Source organism: Eschrichtius robustus, chromosome 4 (assembly GCF_028021215.1).
Source record: "Eschrichtius robustus isolate mEscRob2 chromosome 4, mEscRob2.pri, whole genome shotgun sequence".
Taxonomy (NCBI): domain Eukaryota; kingdom Metazoa; phylum Chordata; class Mammalia; order Artiodactyla; family Eschrichtiidae; genus Eschrichtius; species Eschrichtius robustus.
In genome coordinates this window covers 115,895,216-115,912,243 of record NC_090827.1, presented here as the reverse complement: position 1 = coordinate 115,912,243, position 17,028 = coordinate 115,895,216, and the positions used below count along the sequence as shown (strand labels likewise).

The 17,028-nt window shown below is 45.5% G+C and overlaps 1 protein-coding gene across 3 annotated transcripts in view; it reads left to right on the top strand.

Moving 5' to 3' along the window:
• Window positions 1-17,028, top strand: part of EVC2 (EvC ciliary complex subunit 2) — a 143,024-nt gene that overhangs the window by 97,225 nt on the left and 28,771 nt on the right. For all 3 annotated transcript variants that reach the window (XM_068543238.1, XM_068543239.1, XM_068543237.1), the window contains one exon: window positions 2,480-2,602. In XM_068543238.1, the coding sequence (XP_068399339.1) occupies window positions 2,480-2,602 (123 nt within the window). The remainder of the gene's footprint in view (window positions 1-2,479; window positions 2,603-17,028) is intronic.

Genomic DNA, 17,028 nt, shown 5'->3' with positions numbered 1-17,028 from the left:
GTTCACAGCAGGGCCAGGAGGTAGATATTTTGTCCCCGTTCTACAGATGAAAGCACCAACCAGCAAAGGAAAAGTGAATTGACCGACGTAGGAGGAAGTAGAAGGACTGGTCTTGGAGCTGGTGCTTTCTGACTTTAAACCTACTGCTTCTCCTTGAGGAGAAAACAAAATTCAGGCACATCCTTGGTGCTCTCTGCCCAGCTATAAGTTCTACCATGATCTCAAGGCCCCCTGTGGTCTGACCCCTGACCAGTCACGTGCTGGTAAACTGACTCTCATTGAGGGTTCAGAGTTCCTGATTTGTAGCATTTGCCTATTTCCCTGGTGTAAATACTCCTTCCAAGGCCAGTTTCAGGCTACCGACTTGACATCGTGGTGCGTGGGGCTGGGAAGGATGCACACGATCTGCCCCACCCCCACCCCACTCTGGCTTCCCCCCTTCCAGTGCCAGACCTTGCTCTGGGCTTCAGGGTCTCACCCACCAGCCCAGCTCTGTTCCTAAGAGGGCTTGACCCCCAATTTCCTCTTTTTGGTGTTATCACCATTAGATCAGGAGATAAAAACTATAGTTCACTCATGGGATTAGCTGAGCCCAGCCCGAGTTTTTAAAGACTTTGGGTGCAGGAGTCAGGAAGCTCACCATCTAGTTCTTAGGGCTCCCATGATGTGGCTGAGTCCAACCATTCTGTTCCGGCCTCAGTCTCCTCCTCTGTCAAATGGGGGTCTCTGAACTCAGTGAATTACTGTGTACGTGCTTGCTTCCTCTGAGTGCTCTGGGGCAGGCCCTGAGGACATGGGGGTCTTCTGTTGCATTATCACCATGGCCATAGGAGCCGGGTCAGAGTCTGGTGGGCAGGCCTGAGTCCAGGTCTAGAGCAGGCTCTGGGAGATCATGACAGTGAAAGAGTGGAGGAAGGGTGGGTATGTGAGCTGGGAAGGGAGGAGGACTGGCCCTCATGGGGAGTGACCACCAGCTACATATTGCACCGAGCATCTTAGATGTGTTGTGTGTTGTGTTGGTCATGCTACATTATGCTGTACTGCGTGGTGTTATGTTTTGCTATGTTATGTCTTATTGTTATATTCTCATTTATGCTACATTCTGTTGTTATAGCATGTTGTTATGTTCTATCGTGTTGTGTTACAGTATGCTGTTTTGTTATATTTTTCTGTTTATTATGTTAGATTATGTTACATTTATGTTCCATTGTGTTATGTTCTTGCAGTAATGCTATGAGGCAGGTATTATTAGCTCCATTTTACAGGTCTGGAAACTGAGGCTCAGAGATTGTAGCATCTGCTACACTCATTCATTCACTCATTCATTCATTCACTGAATATCAATTTACTGAGCACCCACAACCTCTTCTCTTTTTTAATTATTTATTTTATTTATTTATTTTCTTTCTTTTTTTTTTTTTTTTTCTGGCTGTGTTGGGTCTTCGTTATGGAAGCGCGGGCTTCTCTTTGTGGCGTGCGGGCTCCCGGGCGCACAGGCTTCAGAGCGCGTGTGTGTGGGCTCTGTAGTTTTTGCGGTACATGGACTCTCTCATTGAGGCGCGCGAGCTCATTAGCTGTGGTACGCAGGCTTCATTGCCCCGCTGCGTGTGGGATCTTAGTTCCCTAACCAGGGATCGAATCTGGGTCCCCTGCACTGGAAGGCGGACTCTTTACCACTGGACCACCAGGGAAGTCCCACACAACCTCTCCTGCGACCCCTCTCACCCTTGCTCTGGGCTTCAGGTCTTCAGGGTCTGGAACCTTCTGTTCCCACATTTTCACACTCCTGACACCTTGTCATGCGGGGCTCAGCTGCAATGTCACTTCTTTACATTTGTGAGAAGCTGGTATGTGTGTGTAGGTTGTGCAGACTGTTATTCTAGGAGGATGGTATATGTTAAAGCCCACGCGTGATGCCTCCTTGAATGCATGCATACGGATGTCCTCAGCAGCCGTTCACCTCTGCAAACGTGTCCCCATCCGCCTGATGTAAGATAATAGCCAGCATGCTCATTCCGTCTCCTTGTCTTCATGGCACTCACCAACCCTCTGAGAGTGTCTTGGTCAGTTATTTGTTTTCATGTTTACTGATTTTTTCCTCCGCTCTTTTGTAAGCTTCCCAAGGACAAGGACCTCTTCTGTCCTGTGCCTGATCACAGAGGCTGACGGGTTGAGGTCCCCCCACTGGAGAGGAGGTGGACGCAGGTGGGGCCGCTCTCTGTCTGACTGCAAAGCTCCGGCTCTGCCCACAAGCATCCCTCTCCTCCCTTTGGCGGGACGAGCTCCCAAAGTATGCCAAGACCGAAGGCCCATGAACGGAGTTCATTCCAGGAGAGTGTTCATCTCTCCTCCCCTCTCTGGCTAAGACAGCTGTGTGGTGCCAAGAGCTGCAGGAGCCTGTCTGGGCTTGGGGAGACCAGGGGCTGCACCAACCTGCCAGCGATCACTTTCTCGCCCATGTTTTCTCCCCTCTCTCCAGCCACAGTCCAAGGCGAGGAAGCCACGCTCCAAGAGCAAAAGCAAGACAGACCTTTTGAAGAAGTGCACTGAAGATAAAATTCAGCTCTTTGAGGAACAGGCCCCCGAAGACCTGGTTGAAAAGGTCAGTGTTCCATGCGTCACTCCTCATAGCACATGGCAGGGCTGGCAGCCGCCCAGTTTAAGGGCGCACAGAGCCCTTGGGGGCCGTGACTGTCCATCTCCACCCAGCACCTGCCTTTTTCTTTTGAACATCTTTATTGGAGCATAATTGCCTTACAGTGGTGTGTTAGTGTCTGCTGTGTAACAAAGTGAATCAGCCATATGCGTGCATATATCCCCATATCCCCTCCCTCTTGCGTCTCCCTCCCGCCCTCCCTATCCCACCCCTCTAGGTGGTCCCAAAGCACCGAGCTGATCTCCCTGTGCTATGCGGCTGCTTCCCACTAGCTATCTATTTTACGTTTGGTAGTGTATATATGTCCGTGCCACTCTCTCACTTCGTCCCAGCTTACCCTTCCTCCTCCCCGCAGCACCTGGTTTTTACATTGTGTTCCTGCAGGTGGGACCCGCCCCACCCCACCCCCACCCCTTTTCACCTGGTCCTTCTGCCTGGAACCCTCTTCCTCCACTTCTCCCCCAGGAGGTCTCTCTCTGGTCCATTCTTCTGGCCTCATCTCTGGTGCTGCCTCCGTGGCCTGTGGTTGCCACCATCCTTTGCCTGGCTCTGTGCTGAGGGATTCACTTGTGCTGCTTCACTTCTGTCTCCGCATTTATCTTGCACACCCTCCTCTGTGCCCCACAAGCAACCCAGCCTCCCTCACCAGCCCCCTTTTGTTACACTTTTGTTTCTGTGCATACTGCGTATGACCACGGGCTGCTTACCCGTGTCCTTCCCTCTTCCTGGATTTACCTTTCCACCTCTTTTTACCTGAACAAGTGGACTTTGTCCTCAGCTGTGCTAAGGCACTGCCTCTGTCCTCAGGTGCCCCCTCTTCCAAGAAGCCTTCCCGGAACACCCAGTTCTCCCACTCACCCCTCCCCCTGCCAACTTCCTTTCCTGTCCTAGCATATCTCACGCTGTTCCTTCATTCCACCGGGATGCTGAGGAGGCAGCAATGTCCCAGGCATGGTGTTCACGACCGCTGGGGTGGTCCCAGCTCTCAGAGACGCACATTCTAGACAAAGAGCACTTACAATGATAGATTGTGATCAGTGCCATTAAAGAAACGAATAATATGGTGTGATAGTGTTAGGGTGGGGGGATGGCTAGGGGGAAGTGGGATCCACTGTAGGTGGGAGAGTCAGGTGAGGTCTCTCTGAGGAGGTGACATTTAAGAGTCGACACCGTGTTGGCACTGCCGGGGGCCCGCTGCCTTCCCCAGCAAAGGGCAGACTCCCAGGGGAGTGTGTCAGTGAGTGGAGGTACAGACCATATTCTAGAGCTGCTGTTTTTGTTCCTACCTTCTGTCCCTCAGGTCCTTTACCTAGTTATTTTAATTTATTTCTTTTTAATGTAAGTGTATTTCTCAGAACACAAATGCGTAATCCAGCAAAGAGCCATAGAGCCTGCTCCAGGCAAGGTCATGGCTCCTTCCAGGTGTGTACAGGTTGTTGATGTCTTAAGGGACACAAGAAGTAGCACCCTATTCCCACTTGTGTTCTATATAAAATTGAGACACAAGACAAAGACTAGGTACAGGTGGAAATATCATCTGTCTTACTGCTAAAGGCTAATTCAGAAGATAGAAATTAGTATGAGAGCCAGATGGGCTTGCTAAACATCCCAGAATTAAACAGACTCGGTCACCCAATCACAGGTGTCCCTGGGGTGGGGGGGGGGGTTCCTGGGAGCAGCCTTCCTGGAGGAGCAGAAGTGGGGCTCCCAGAGCAGAGCTGAGCCAAGCGTGCCCGGTGGGGTGGATTCCCAGTTCAGCCAGGAAGGGAAGAGGAGAGGGGTGGAGTGAGGCAGGGACCACATGGAGGAACTAGCAGCATGGGGGGTGGGGCAGGGCGTTTCCTCCAATGCACGCTGGTTTGTGACCCACTGTCACACTTAAGGTAGATATTGTCAGAGAGGGAAAAGTGGGGATTTGATTTGGTGGAAAGAATGGGTGGCCTGAGCCATGGCCAAGGACACAATGCAGGTTCAGGGGATCCCAGAGAGTCTGCAGCCCCATGAAAAGGCTGCTTTGCTGGGGTGCTGGGTCTCCCGAGGGGATGGGGGAACAGACCCGGTGGTGGAGGGTCTCAAGTGCCTGTCTGGGAAGATGGGCTGAGTCTCACCAGCGCTGTAGAAGGAGGAGAGGGACAGGATGAAGGATAGGTTGAGAAGGTCCCGAGGTTTCCTGAGCCAGACTCAGCAGCCCACCCACCGTGAGTTCACCTGACCGCACGTGCTTCCCCCATTCTAGCCTGTCTCTCTTTCATTCCATTATGTGCTTTACCCCTTCTGACTTCCTTAAGAAGTAGGAACGGTCCATATCCCTATTTTACAGATGTGGAAACTGAGTCTTCACAGTGAGTTCATCCAGGTTTCTGCAGCCAGGCGGTGGTGGATCCAGCACTTCAAACTAAAGCTCTTCTTCGTCTTTGACAGGGAATATTCTCACGGAACGTGGTTATTTCCCACAGTTGTGTAATGTTGGATGAACGTGCCTTGGCTCCCACATCTGTAAAATCAGGATTGAGACAATGATAACCCACTAGTCACCAGATTTGTGAGGAACAAATGGATTGGAAGGCGCTTTTTAACTTTGGAGTGGGCTCCAGTGCCCATTTCCCCAACAATGGAGCAACTCATAGGCTACCTAATCCCGGCCTCATGGAGAAAGGCAGCCAAGAGTCATTTGTCAGCTGTGACCTTTTCATGACAGGCCATCTTCACAAATGGCTATCTCATTGTGGCAAGTGCCAATAAAATAGGCACTCCCCAGTCAGCGGCTTTGATGTTCCTCCTGAAATTGGTCGACTGCATCTCTTAGCATCCGAGTGGCAGTTGTTCAGATTTTTTATTTGCAGGGTAATTGCACAGAAATGACAGCCCTTGCGGGGCATGCCAGCAGCTGAGAGTTGTTTGATTGTGCTTCAGGACTGGGAACCTCTTCCAAGCTCATGTAGCTATCAAGATGGAGCAAGGACCTAATGGCCACTGCCCCAAGACCCATTGTTAAGCCCCTGCCTGGCTGGCAGCGTGCTGTCCCCAAAGGGACTGTGGCTTCACAGCTGGGGTTGCAGAGCATGCTGGAAGCACCTGCCAGGTGCCCCCTTTCTTTACTAGACTCTGCATCAGATATCCCCGCAACCCTCAGCCCCAGGTTGATATGTCCCTGGTCTGGACTCTGCCATCTGGGGAGGTTGGGAGAATTGCCCAAGGTCACTCCATCAGTGAGTGGTTGAGCTGGGGCTCCCACAAGGCACGTCTGCTTCCATCACCCATGCCCTTTCCATCATGGTGCTGGGCCCGCAGTGACAGCGAGAAGGCTTCAGCCTCCCAGCAGGGCTGTTTGGTTCTCTTCCCCACGTCCCCTCCATTTCTTCCACCTTTTTCCTTTTCCTTGCCCTTCTCAGCTTTCCCCTTTCCCTCATTCTCCTTCACTTCCTCCTTTAGAACATTTTGTAGCCTGTTCAACGGGCCGAGACCTCCCAGGCCATTGCAGGATCCTGCACTTGAGATGTTCACGGTTTTAGGTGAGCAGCCAGTTTGTGCATCGACCGTTTACAAGTTTGCCTCCTGCTTTCACATAGAAGCCACCTGACTATGCTGAGCTCCGCCTTGAATGAGTGGTATGTGACTCATTCAGAAAGACTTGTATGACTGATTCAGGGAGGAAAAGAGAGACAGGCAGAGGGATGAAAGTGGACTTCCTGCCGGCCCACCGTTTCTGTCCAGCTGATGGGTTGTCAGCTCTGGTCAGAGGCAGCCATCCTGAGTGGCTGGTGTGCACCTGTGGCACTCCACAGACATCCCAGTCCTTCTGATGGGCTCATTACAAACGCACAGATGCATGATTTCCAAGCTGGAGGACTCTGGAGGGCATGTACATTTTAGAATAAGTTAATCAAGTTCCACGATAAATTTCTGTTGGATTGAACTAAAATTACAGGTTAATTTGAGAATTGTCTTCCCCTCCAAAAAGGTGGAATGTTTCTTATTTTATGTGGATCTTCTTTTAGGATCTTTAATAGATTTTATATTTGTTTCCATTAAATAGGGTGAACATCCATCTCGATATGCTTGGGACAGTCCCATTGTCCCCTGTCATCCCCATGTCCCTTCCCGTTAGCTCTTCCTTTTACTCTCAGCTTGGGCGATAAATCATAGGGTCACCTTATGCATAAGGTATACATATACATAAGGTCTTATGTATTCTTTGTGATGGTTCCCAGATACATTATAGGTTTAGTTGCAATTGTGAGTTATTACCTATTTTCAATTATGTTTTGGGCTTATTTGATACTGATGTAGAGAAATGTTACTAATTTTTATAAGTCTTTCCAGACTCCCTTATTCTATCGCTGGAGCCAGACTGCTGGGTCCAAGTCCCTATCTCTGGCACTTTATAGCCTTGTGACCTTGAGCAAGTTACTTAACCACTCTATGCCCTAGCGAATTCATCTTTCAAGTGTGGATGATAGATACACCTACCTCTTAAGATTGTTGTGAGAATATGTCTGTTGATTCTGTTGATTTTTTGCATTTGGTCATAATGTCTACAAATAATCACAGCTTTGTAGCCTCCTTTCTGATCCTTACACCTCATTTCTTTTTCTTATCAGTGTTTCAATGTCTTTATCTGCTTATTCCATCATCTCTCTTATTTCCATTGGTTGATTTTTCCCTGGATTATGGATATTTTCCTGCTTCTATGCATGCATGGTAATTTTTGATTGGATGGTAGGTATTGTAGATTTTACATGTTGGGTACAGGATTTTGTATTTTCTTTAATAGTGGAGTTTTTTTTTTAATTAATTAATTAATTTATTTATTTTTGGCTGTGTTGGGTCTTCGTTTCTGTGCGAGGGCTTTCTCTAGTTGCGGCGAGCGGGGGCCACTCTTCATCGCGGTGCGCGGGCCTCTCACTATCGCGGCCTCTCTTGTTGCGGAGCACAGGCTCCAGACGCGCAGGCTCAGTAGTTGTGGCTCACGGGCCCAGTTGCTCTGCGGCATGTGGGATCTTCCCAGACCAGGGCTCGAACCCGTGTCCCCTGCATTGGCAGGCGGATTCTCAACCACTGCGCCACCAGGGAAGCCCCAGTAGTGGAGTTTTGACGTGTAGGTATGTTATTTTGGATTAATTTTATCCTTTCAAGGCTTGCTTTTAAGCTTTGTTAGGTTGGGTCAAGAGCTGCCTTTAGTCGAGGGCTAATGTATCCCCGCTGCTGAGGCGACACACTTTTGAGGACTCTACCTGATACTTTGTGCGTTATGGGGTCTTTTCACTCTGGGTAGTGGGAACAGAAACTCTTCCCAGCTCTGTGTGAGCTTCAGCAATGGTTCTGCCTATTATTTCTGGTGGTTCTTTCCCTGGCCTGGCATCGGTTTGTTATTTGGGTTTTTTTCAAGCGTGCACAGTATTCAGCCAAAGCCTTGAGGACACTCCTGCAAATCTCTGGATCTCTCTCTCTTTCTCTCTCTCTCCCTCTCTCTCTCTCTCTCTCTCTCTCTCTCTCTCTCAGCAGCTCCTCCTCTTTAGGACTCTGCCCCACAAATTCTAGGCACAGGGGCCTCCCAAACTCTGCTTTTGTTTTCTGAAAGTACTGAGCCTGCTGGTCTCTCCCTGGGTTCCCCTAGTACACAATCCTTTTGTGTACTAGGAGCTGCATTCAGGCTGTAAGCTGGGGCAACCGTGGGGCTCACCTTGTCTATTTCCTTTCTCTCAAATATCCCAGTTCTGTGCTGTCTGTTGTCCAGTGTCTGAAAACTATTGCATCATGTGATTTGTCTAGTTTTCTAGCTGTGGGAAAGCAAATCTGGTTACAGAGTAAATTTCTTCCCTGTTCCTCTATCATGGCCAGAAGCAGAACTTTCTAACCTATCCTTTTTTGATTGATTTTTACTTCTATCAGATCCTTAAAAAGTAAAAAACCTATCCTTCTGTTATTGATTTCTACTTTTAGTTTGTTTTAGATAGAGAACAAAGTGTATATGATAACAAGTCTTTGGAATGTATTGAGGCTTACCTTGTGGCTTTATTTGTCCTCAGAAAGGCTGAGTATTTTCTGTTAGATATGGAGAAAGGAGCACTAGAGGCAGGGAGGACCCAGGTCATGAGAGGCCTGACAGCTACACTGAGAAGCTCAGACCTTTTGAGGAAAAATTGACAAGATGTAGGCACTTCGTAGAGAATGTTTCGCAGGATATATTCATTAGTAGTTCTAGAAGTCAGTCTCTGTTGAACAGTCCTCCTCTCCTGACCTCTGCTCTCGTTGGTTCTAGGGGTTGGGGGCCGTGTCTTAGTCTGGCCTGTTCTTTTCCTTCTGTTCGTCAGTGTGAGATGGAGGTTAAGGTTGCAATCCCAGCCCCTGTCGAGAGCTGGATTGGTTTCTGGGGACTGAGGGGCCCTGAGGCCAGACACTTCAGCAAGGATAAGGTTCCAGTCTCTTGATGCCCACCTCTGTTGTTCTGTTAGCAGAATTTTAATTGATAGATCCAGAAACGAAGGCAATACTTCAGTTCATCTTTGGTGCATTCTCTTGCCGGTTTTGCGCAAAGTATATATAAATTTCTCATAAATATTCTCTAGGAACATTTAAATATAAATGAAAGTGACGTGACCATATTTTCTGCTCACCCACGATTTCTGGTATTATTTTAATGATGTTGCTCTCCATCTGGGTGGTGTGTCTACCACATAACCGTTCACCCATCCATTATTCATTCACTATTTCCAGGTTTCGCGATATGCCGTGCTTGCATACTTCATTAGCAATCCCTCCATCAGGAGTGGAGCTCTCGCGGTGCAATCGACCACGCATCCTAGTGTGTTTCTGCAGCAGCCTCGGCAATTATGCAGAGGTGGCTGGCGCTTCTGTCAGGAGCAGCTCTTCACACACCTGTCATTTCAGAAGTGACTAGAGCTGAAGCATGAGAATAATGTGCTCATTTTCAGATGATCTGACAAGAGAGAAAACTGATGGTACAGGTCTTTATAAAGCTTAGAAAAAAAGGCACATTGGAAGGGAATGCATTTGAGGAAGAGGTGAGAAAGTCCATTCATCCACCTACCAAGACTGGGAAAGCCTCCAGATGGTTCTCTTCATGTCTACTCTTGCCCCTGTTTTATCCCTTGAGGCAGACTCTGTCAAAGTCATCTCCCTGAAACACCATTTTAAGGAAAGTTTCTTTCTTTTTTTTTATTTTTATCTTATATTGGAGCATAGTTGATTAACAATGCTGTGTTAGTTTCAGGTGTACAGCAAAGTGATTCAGTTATACATATACATATCTATTCTTTTTCGAATTCTTTTCCCATTTAGCCTATTACAGAACATTGAGCAGAGTTCCTAAGGGAAGCTTCATATTTCCCTCTGCTCCCAAACAAAACCCAGATTCCTGAGCGTAACATTCAAGGCCTTACGAACAGTCTTCAGCTTACCTTTCTAATCTTTTATTCTACTTCTACTTTTCACATACCAAAATGTTGCCATGGTTATCTTTGGATAGTTTGAATGTAGTAACATTTTTCTATATTGTCCATTCTAAAATTTACTTTTCATTTGTATCAAACTTACGCATGTATGCATTCTTTTAAAGAGTCATGTAACTCTACAAGTTTTGTGCTGAAAAAAAAAAGCACCCCTTGCAGCCACACACATACACATTTTCAAATCCCCAGAGGTAACAACTTTTAATTTTTTTAGTTTTATCTTTTGGTGTTTACCTCCATATCTTTAAATACCATGCTTGTCTTCCCATTTCTTGATTTCTCTATTTTGGGTATTATCTATTCACATTTCTTCATAGAAGATAAGATTTACCTGTCTTTTTCAACCTGCAGCACATAAGCCCTTCCTGTCCTCCCCCACATTCCATACAGTTAGATCCGTATTTAAGGTTTCTATTATGATTATTTAAAAGTTATTCCCATCTAAGCCATATAAAAACAGATTTATTTTTATTCCTCTGTAACTTTTTGTTTTTTCTGGAGTTATTATTGTTCTTTGGTTTCTTTTTTGTAGTTATCACTAATTCAGTTATGTAGTTATCACTAATTCAATTACTTCTTGATGGATGGCCAAATATCCTATCAGGTCTGTCACACAAGTCATGTCTTCTATTAATTCTGTTTCCTTGAGGACATCTGTCTCTGTACCTCTGGAGAGATGGGCTCCAATCTGGACGTTGCCCTCTATACCTTATGCATAGCTGCCATCTTGAAGTCATGCTACAAATTCACTTCACCCCTCCCTTTCCTGATATGTTCCTTATTTTAATGAAATATAGCCTGTATTAGTTTCCTAGGAAAGGACACATGGGAGATTTAATATTTCAAAGCTTTGCAAGACTGAAGCTGTTTTTACTCTGCCCCCGTACTTGATGAATAGTTTGACCAATCTTGGAATTCTGGGAAATTTCCTTGAATAATTTTTTTTAATAAATTTATTTATTTTATTTTATTTTATTTTTGGCTGCGTTGGGTCTCCGTGGCTGCGCGTGGGCTTTTCTCTGGTTGCGGTGAGCGGGGGCTGCTCTTCATTGTGGTGCGCAGGCTTCTCACTGTGGTGGCTTCTCTTGTTGGGACCACAGGCTCTAGGTGTGCGGGCTTCAGTAGTTGTGGCACATGGGCTCAGTAGTTGTGGCTCATGGGCTGTAGAGCGCAGGCTCAGTAGTTGTGTGCACGGGCTTAGTTGCTCCGTGGCATGTGGGATCTTCTGGACCAGGGCTCGAACCCGTGTCTCCTGCATTGGCAGGCGGATTCTTAACCACTGAGCCACCAGGGAAGCCCTCCTTGAATAATTTTGATGATTAACTCCCTATCTTTAATCTGTCTTTCTAGATCTCTAATTATTTAGATGTCGGACCTCTTGTCTATTTTTCTTTTTTACTGTTTTCCTTCCCTTTTTTGCTTTTGCATTACATTCTGGGGAATATCTTAAGTTTTATCTTCCAAACTTTTGATTTTTCACTTATATTTTTAATTTCTAATTTTTCAAGAGTTTTTTTTCTCTGAATGCTCTCTACGAAATAACATTGTCTTGTTGTTTTAAGGCTACTATAACTCTTGTATCTCTCTGAGAACATTAATTTAAGTTTTTCAAAAAAGTTCCTGCATATTTACTATTACTTCTACGTTCATTAGAGGCTTTCCCAGGTATGTGGCCATCCTTGGTGGTCTGCTCATATTTAAGAGTGGAGTACTTAAAAGCTACTTGGGGCTTCCCTGGTGGCGCAGTGGTTGAGAATCTGCCTGCCATTGCAGGGGACACGGGTTCGAGCCCTGATCTGGGAAGATCCCACATGCCGCGGAGCGACTAGGCCCGTGAGCCACAATTGCTGAGCCTGCGCGTCTGGAGCCTGTGCTCCGCAACAAGAGAGGCCGCGATAGTGAGAGGCCCGCGCACCGCGATGAAGAGTGGCTCCCACTTGCCGCAACTAGAGAAAGCCCTCGCACCGAAATGAAGACCCAACACAGCCATAAATTAATTAATTAATTAATTAAAAAAAAAATAAAAAGCTACTTGGAGGCTCTGAGCTGTAAGTAGGGCTTGCAGACTGTGACCTTCACTCTGGTGTGACTGGGCTGGACCACTCACTTGGGGAATTCCCAGTGTCTGTAACTTTAGAGCTTTCTTGAAATCTGGTCAGAGTGCCCAGAGAAGACCAGTCTCCTGCCTAAATGGTAAAGGCCTTGCTGCCCATATGTCAGGAGCCAAATGAGGGAAGAGAACTGAGATTTTAGTAGTCAGTATGTAGAGTTTTACTTGAGTCCTTCTGCCTTAAAGAGAGCAGTAGATGCATGTTATAAATCTACTGTCTTTCTCCAGGAATCTCAATTGTTAATATTTTTCTACATTGTGCATGTTTTTTATAATTAGAAATGAAAAAACTTTTTAAAGGAGGAAAGAAAACTCTCAATATTATAAACTGTTGTTTTATCTTTTTCCTGCAATGCAAAGGAGACTCTATTTAACTAATTATAGTAATGATAATCAAAATAATAGTAGTGGTAAGAATATGGCAGCTACTATTTATTAGGGGCTCACTAGGTACCACAGACTCTACTAGGCATTGTTGCCTGTCATTTTATTGTTTGCTTTTCATAGATAAAACTGAGACTCAGAGAGGTTAAGCAACTTGTCCAGGTCACACAGCTAGTTAGGTGGTAAGTTTGTAGTAGGAGATAACAGATCAGCCATAAACAAAAGAAATAAAACTATGCTGACTAGTTTAAGGCAGTACTCTTAATTTGTTTGAGATTTTTGCACTTTAATTATCCAGATGATGGGTTGAGTGGCAATGTCTTTCCAGGCATAGAGATCAATTTTTCTATCTTAAATTTAAGCATTAATGATGTTTATTTAGCCAGGTGTTATTTCATTCAATAAACATTAACCCAACACACCTTTACTGAGTCCACTCCCCTCCTGATGCAAGATAAAGGAGAGAGTCTTAAATTTTGAAGCCATCCTGCAAAGCATGGTTTAAACTGACCTGCTTTTTGAGAGGGCCAGCCACTAGAATACGAGTGCTTTCTTTTATTTAAATAGTGGTTCATCAGCATCTCCTCCCAGTATTTGGATGTGAGATTCCTGATGTGACTTCTTTCTGACCCCTCTCTTTCCACATGGAGGGACTTTGTTAGTGACATCCTGGCCTCTCTCCATTCCTTGCCCACTTCTCTCCAAGGAGAGTGTTATCTGATTGGCGAGATTAAAGTAGGAACTGAGCATGCTCAGTGCAACTCCCTCCTCTCTTTGGAAGCCAGCCTGCCTGCAGGAAGCCCCCGTTTTCTGACTACGATGTGATGAGCTAGCAGGGAGGCCTGCTGTTTGGAGGAGTGTCCACTCCTTTGCAAACACATCTGAGCGACATTCTCCAGTCTAGTTTCCATCAATATGAAAGCTGACATTTGGTGTCTGTCTGGCTCACCCATGCATCCAGTTGTATATGTTTCCAAACTTGTGCAAGGAGGAGGGGTGTAAGGTCCTGAACTTCTTAGAATCTCAATAATTCTTTGCTGATTGACAGGTTGATTTTATTTTGTGTTTAAAGGACATCCCAATGCATAGAAGAAATTACTTCAAAACTGCACATTCTGTCAGGGAAACTAGTTAGGAAGTTGTTTGAACTTCACATTTAAAATAAGAGTATTTAGCAGCATATTGTTTTGCAAATGAATTTTTATTTCTTTAGGTAGCTTGAATATTTAATTAAGCCTGTCATTAATACCTCATAGAAATGCAAATCTGTATCTTTTCCCAGGAGTTCTTTTAAACAAGGATGAAAGCCCTCTTTAGAGGCATATTCTCATGGTGCTAGAATTAACAAATTAAGCTTTCCGAAGAAGAAAGAGGATGTTAGAGAATCTTTCTTTTGTTAATTTCACTGTCCAAGTTGTTCTTGAAGTACATGCAAAAGGATTTACACTTATCCCACATTTTAGGAATGACTTTGCATAAATAAAATGAGATCTCCCTCATGGCCCCCTCACTCTGCCCTGCATCTCTGCAGGGGACTAGGCCTTACAGGGTATTTGGGCCACTACCTGTCCAGGGGTGGGGAAGATTGAAACCACATGGAGGAAATGTGAAAATATGAGCTCATGGCAGGTGTGTAATGAGGGGACCTCTCGTCCATTTCTTGTTCACCTGCCTGTCACTCATGTATTTCCTTTTTAGTAACTTTAATAGGCTTGCCAAAGCCCTTTCTATTGCCTCCGGAGAAAGGCTACCTACCTTCCCTTGGCAGTGAGGGTCTCTGTAATGCGGTTTCTGTCTGACCTCTATGTCCTTCTCTTCCACTTTTCCTTTCAGCTTTGGTCTAATTCACCCTCTCACTAACCCCATAGGGACCCCATACACTCCTGCCTCAGTGCCTTTGGTTGTGCTCTTCCCTCTTCCTTAATGCCTGGATCCTTCAATATCCAGTTCAAATGCTGATATCTTCAAAACCTTCCCTGACCCCTCCCCCTCTTCCGTCCTCTAAAATATCATAGCACTATATATGGACCTCCTTTATGGCACCAACACGTTCTACCTTTAATAATAAAATTAATACTAACAATAAACAACAACAGCTAGCCATCATTCAACACTTCAGTGTGTCAGGCACTGTTATAGTCAATTAAAAGTAGTAGATTATTTATTTATTTATTTTCTTTCAAGTATTTGTTTTTGGTTTTTTTTTTTTTTTAACAGCTTTATTGGAGTATAATTGCTTTACAATGGTGTGTCAGTTTCTGCTTTATAACAGAGTGAATCAGTTATACATATACATATGTCCCCATATCTCTTCCCTCTTGCACCTCCCTCCCTCCCACCCTCCCTATCCCACCCCTCTAGGTGGTCACAAAGCACTGAGCTGATCTCCCTGTGCTATGCGGCTGCTTCCCACTAGCTATCTGTTTTACATTTGGTAGTGTATATATGTCCATGCCACTCTCTCACTTTGTCCTAGCTTACCCTTCCCCCTCCCCGTATCCTCAAGTCCATTCTCTAGTAAGTCTGTGTCTTTATTCCTGTCTTGCCCCTATGTTCTTCATGACCATTTTTTTTTTTTTTTTTTTTTAGCTTCCATATATATGTGTTAGCATACGGTATTTGTTTTTCTCTTTCTGACTTACTTCACTCTGTATGACAGACTCTAGGTCCATCCGCCTCACTACAAATAACTCAATTTCGTTTCCTTTTATGGCTGAGTAATATTCCATTGTATATATATGCCACATCTTCTTTATCCATTCATCTGTCGATGGACACTTAGGTTGCTTCCATGTCCTGGCTATTGTAAATAGAGCTGCAATGAACATTTTGGTACATGACTCTTTTTGAATTATGGTTTTCTCAAAGTAGTAGATTATTTAATAATCAAAATAACCTTACTAGGGACTTATTTTGCTTCTGGCCACAATGGAATTGAAGCATCAAATTATCCCCTCACCTAAAACAAAACAAAACAAAAACAATGAACAAAATTTGAAATAATGTTTTTTTTAAAACACTGGACAACAGTCAAAAGTGATCCCTGAGAAACAGGGAACAAATGAGTTGAGCCCTGTGACTGTCCTGGGTATGGCCCTGAAAGAGCTTCCAGGCCGTGGCACAGGGGAAGGCAGCCAGGCAGAACCTGGTGGACTCCTCGAGTGAAGAAGTCAAAGCTAGGAATTCAGAGAAGCTAAGTCATGTGCATGACTAAATAAACATAACACCCAGCTAAATAAACATCATTAGTGCTTAAATTTAAGATAGAAAAATTGATTTCTGTTCCTGGAAAGACATTGCCACCCACCCCATCATCTAGATAATTAAAGTGCCAAAATGTCAAACAAATTTAGAGTACTGGCTCTGGAGCCTATGCCTTTCACCATGGTGCCTACTTCCCTCCTCAATTCTGAGCTCTTTCAGGATTAGATACATGTCTGGTGACGCACCCGTCCCCATTCCCTGGGTGCGTCACACATTCCTTTATATTATACATATTTGGAGCTCATTAAATTTTTTTGGATGAATGAACAAAGGTGTAAATATATTTTCTGTTTGTGAACTTACTGTGAAAAAAATAACTGTGGGAAAAAAGAGTTTGCTGGAAGACTGTTAGGACCTGTAAAGCACTTCAGAGACCCAGTTTCCAAGTGTCCCCAAGAGGAAGTAATCAGACACCGCTCTTGGGGCCCCATTCTCACAGGGCATCGCCCAGTCTTGCAAGGACATTGGACCACCCCTACGAGCTGTGCAGGCTCCTTCATACAAGCTGAGTACGGCTGCTGGCCCTCGAAGAAAGCCCACCTAGAAGGCGCAGGCCAGTGATCCGTAATTACCATGGAAACAGGTCACTGGACTGTCACAAGTGGCTGTCACCTGGTGCTCCAAACTAGGGAAAGACTGGGGTGTGGTAGCATCCTTTTGATAACAAGACTTCATGTTTCCTTTCAAGCAGGGAAATGAAGTGTCTTCTTCCTGAGAAGCTGTTTTCATGCCGTAGTTCTGTGTGTTACTGCCTCTGACCCCTGTTGCTAGTGGGCTGCTTTGTGACCCACATATGCAGGTCTCCACAGCGTGTCTTTGAAGAACTAGTTTCACTTGTTGTCCTTCCTTCTCCGTGGCCTGTGGTAAGCACCACCTCTCCAAGAAGCCTTTGCAGGTCCCCCAGCAGAGTTTTCTTTTCCATCCAATAATACCCAAAGTGGGCTATTTGCTTCTTTGGGGCACTTTTTCCCTCCTTCCTGCAGCAGAGTTTTTCCTGAGGGACAGATCACACAGGTGAAATCTGAGCTTTTTAAACTGGGATTTGCCTTCCTCTGAAGGACACACAATGGGCACAGGAAAATTGCGCAGCCATGGGAGAACCCGGGCCACCATCTTCTGCCAGCCTCTGTGCCATGTAAATA